This window comes from Olea europaea, unplaced genomic scaffold (assembly GCF_002742605.1).
Source record: "Olea europaea var. sylvestris unplaced genomic scaffold, O_europaea_v1 scaffold792, whole genome shotgun sequence".
Classification (NCBI taxonomy): domain Eukaryota; kingdom Viridiplantae; phylum Streptophyta; class Magnoliopsida; order Lamiales; family Oleaceae; genus Olea; species Olea europaea.
This window is the reverse complement of record NW_019266348.1, coordinates 81,251-84,650: the sequence shown is the minus strand read 5'-3', so window position 1 is coordinate 84,650 and position 3,400 is coordinate 81,251. Positions and strand designations below refer to the sequence as shown.

Genomic DNA, 3,400 nt, shown 5'->3' with positions numbered 1-3,400 from the left:
ACATCATATCGTGGGTCCCTCATTAGAGTGTAGAAGTCAAAAATTGTGTGCTGATGTGACGGAAAAAATGCATTTTTGGCTTCAAAAATGAGTACCAAACAGGGGCTTAATCTAAGATGTGGGAAGTGTTAAAAATGAAATTTAAATAAATAAACAAACGTGTGCTGTCTCTTTTATTTTAAATTTTTAGATGAATTGATTTAACAGTCGTTGGTTAATTTTGGTCGCTATCGCACGACGAGACGCCCACGGAGAGTGGTCACCCAGACATTGTCTCACCTCCAATCATCCTATAAAACTTTATTGTAACTCTCCCAATTTCCACACCTCAAACTCACAATCCTCCATCAAAATTTCCTGAAATCACAAGAATTCATCAGAATCTCAAAAACCCTAAGCAGTTTTTTCTTCAACAAGGTTTTGATCTGTTTTCAAGATGGAAAGAGCAGCAGTTTATGATAATGAGCTTAATTTGAAGGCAACTGAATTGAGATTAGGATTACCAGGTGCAGATGAATCTGAGAAACAATCTTCAAGAAACAATAAGAGATCTTCAGCAGAAATGGATGATTCACGTGACAAGGATGAGCAAGAATCTGCCCCAGCTCCAAAGTAAGTGCTTTTTGCCAAGAAATATGTAACGAAGTCTTGTTTCTTATATCGTTGAATTTTGTCTATTACTTCATATCAAAACGTGTTCTGATTGAGTTACGTTGTAATGTTTAGGGCACAAGTAGTTGGCTGGCCTCCGGTTAGATCGTACCGGAAAAACATTCTGCACCAGAAAAATGAATCAGATTTATCTGGGATTTTTGTAAAAGTGAGCATGGATGGAGCTCCTTATCTAAGGAAGATCGATCTTAAGGTTTACATAAACTACCAAGATCTGCTCAAGGCCTTGGAGAATATGTTCAAATGCTCGATCGGTAAGAACCCTAATTAAGTTTCTTTAACACAACCCCTGAAAACATATCCATGTAGCCGACTCCAAATTTACGTTACTATTTTATATATTTCAGGGGTGTATTCAGAGAGAGAAGGGTACGATGGATCTGAATTTGCACCAACTTACGAAGACAAGGATGGTGACTGGATGCTGGTCGGGGATGTTCCATGGGACATGTTTATTACTTCTTGCAAAAGGCTAAGAATAATGAAAGGGTCGGAAGCTAAAGGTTTGGGATGCCTATAGACACACAAGGGAGAAATTACATAAAAGATGTAGTTCAAAGAGTTTCATGCATCGAGGAAAAACCCTTCTCTTAGCTTGGGTTCCCCATGAAATATGTCAGCATTACACGAGATCGAACAGTATAATAGACGGGATATTAATAGGTTCATGTTATCCAACACCGATATAGAGATGTGCAATTGGACGGGATACAAATTCATGGCTGGTTTAGGGCAGGAAAGACATCTAGATTTGTACAAATGAAAGATTGCCTCTTTTTCATTTTTTATCCATTTTTTGTGTTTTCATCCTTTTGAGGATTTGTATGTATTTATACGAGTATACATGGTACAATACTAAATCCGATAATATATTTTGTTATCTTTACCATAATTCCTTACCCTTTTGAAAAGGGAAAAAGATAAACTCTTCGACAGATCATAATTCTAAAAATTTATATCCTTAAATCCGTTCCATAAAGAGTTCCATGAGATGAACATATTACTTATCATGGTAATTCTCTATAAATTTAAGTAGAATGTATGAATTTTTTATTTTTTTTTTTAATTTTTTTTGGTGTTATGCTAGGTTCATTACAAAATACACTAGAAAAATCACACACGAGCAGATCTATTGCCAGTTGCTCCGACTAGTTGTGTCGATTTATGCCCCTCTTCTCATACCGATACTGCATTTTTGGCATTCCACTTATTCATTGCAACATTTGCTACAAGATCAAATGCATTTAGATCTTAAACGACAACAACCACATCGTTCAGCCATAAGTTGAGATCCAGAATTGTTCAAGGGATTAAAAATAAAATAAAATAATAAAAAAATCCCATCAGCACAGCTAAGAACAGAACAGAAGTGCTTTCAAGTAATAAAATTACAGTTAAAATCTACCACAGATTCTAATAACCTGAAATTCAGTTTGCAATAAGACCCATATATTTTATTCCATGAATATAAGAAATCTTTCGTGTCATGTAGTGTTTTTCACTTTCCAAATTAGAATACGCTGATAGAGCTCATCACAGAACAGAGAATTTAACCAAAAATAATTAAAAGTCTTTCATTATTGAAGAGCCTTGCTTATAATAGAGTGGTTCTGAACGATGTCACATGGCTAAATTCTCCAGGCAGGGGCAGAGCCAGCATCTGATGAGCCTTTGAGGCCTACTGGCTCCACTAAAAAATTGCTTTTTTCCTTATATTGGGCTTGGATACGCCACTGCTTCAGGCCATCAAATAATCATTTACGTGATTGACAATTCAATTATTGAGGCTAATTTTTCAATTATGAATTATCAAAGAAGGAAACAATCTAGTGATGGAATCTTGAAGACAAACAAGGCATCAAATAATATCACAACACTTATTTCTAGATTATGAATTATTCTGTTCTGCGATGAGACTGATATCTAGATTATGAACAATATCAGCATAATCAAACAAATCAAATATCAAAATTGAAGTCTTGAAGAGTATATTAAATAAGAAAGAATTTCTACCTCTGATAAATAACTACTTCTATGATGTCAAGAATCAATTATGTTGTAGGAGGGAGATAGATATTAAATAAACAAGATTGTCCTCTATGTAGATTAAACTTTTGGATGAAATGATTCAATATAAAACTAAGCACATGGAGTTTTTGAGTTCAAATCTTGTTCACTCTACCCATTTATGCACATGGTGCTTGCAGGCCTTTGATGAAAAAAAAAAAAAAAAAAAAAAAAAAACTCGTTAAAGACATAATTTAAATAAATAAGCACCGGTCAAAATATATCCTAACAATCAAAACTATACAAAAGAACAATATGGGCTGAAATTATGACCAGAAAGTGATAACTATTAAGTACGTCGGACACCATAAGCTGCTAAAAAGGCTCGAGTCTATCAGCAGATACACATGCATGCTAGAACTGTGATCAAGAAACGATTCCATCCATGAATCCAGTATAGCAAGCTGTGATTTCACCCATGGTGGATTGTACCTGCTTTCCACCCATAATGCTTCACCAGTATCTTTGTGCTTGAAGTCTAGGTAGTTTGGGCTCCTCTGTAATCACGAATACATTACAGAGAGTAAATTTCACATAATTTACTGGTTGTAAACAAAATGAAAAGGAAATCTGGATGCAATTGAATAATTTTAGCATGTGCACGGTAGTAGAGCATAAGAAATATCTGTGATTATGTTGACTTCTGGTACAACAGCACGAT

The 3,400-nt window shown here is 34.9% G+C and overlaps 1 protein-coding gene across 1 annotated transcript; it reads left to right on the top strand.

Moving 5' to 3' along the window:
• Window positions 1-230: 230 nt before the first annotated feature.
• LOC111391421 (auxin-induced protein 22D-like) lies at window positions 231-1,558 on the top strand. Its single transcript, XM_023016636.1, has 3 exons — window positions 231-612; window positions 727-926; window positions 1,020-1,558. The coding sequence occupies exons 1-3, from the start codon at window positions 437-439 to the stop codon at window positions 1,190-1,192; spliced, it is 549 nt and encodes a 182-aa protein (XP_022872404.1). The 5' UTR covers window positions 231-436; the 3' UTR covers window positions 1,193-1,558.
• The last annotated feature ends 1,842 nt before the right edge of the window (window positions 1,559-3,400 follow it).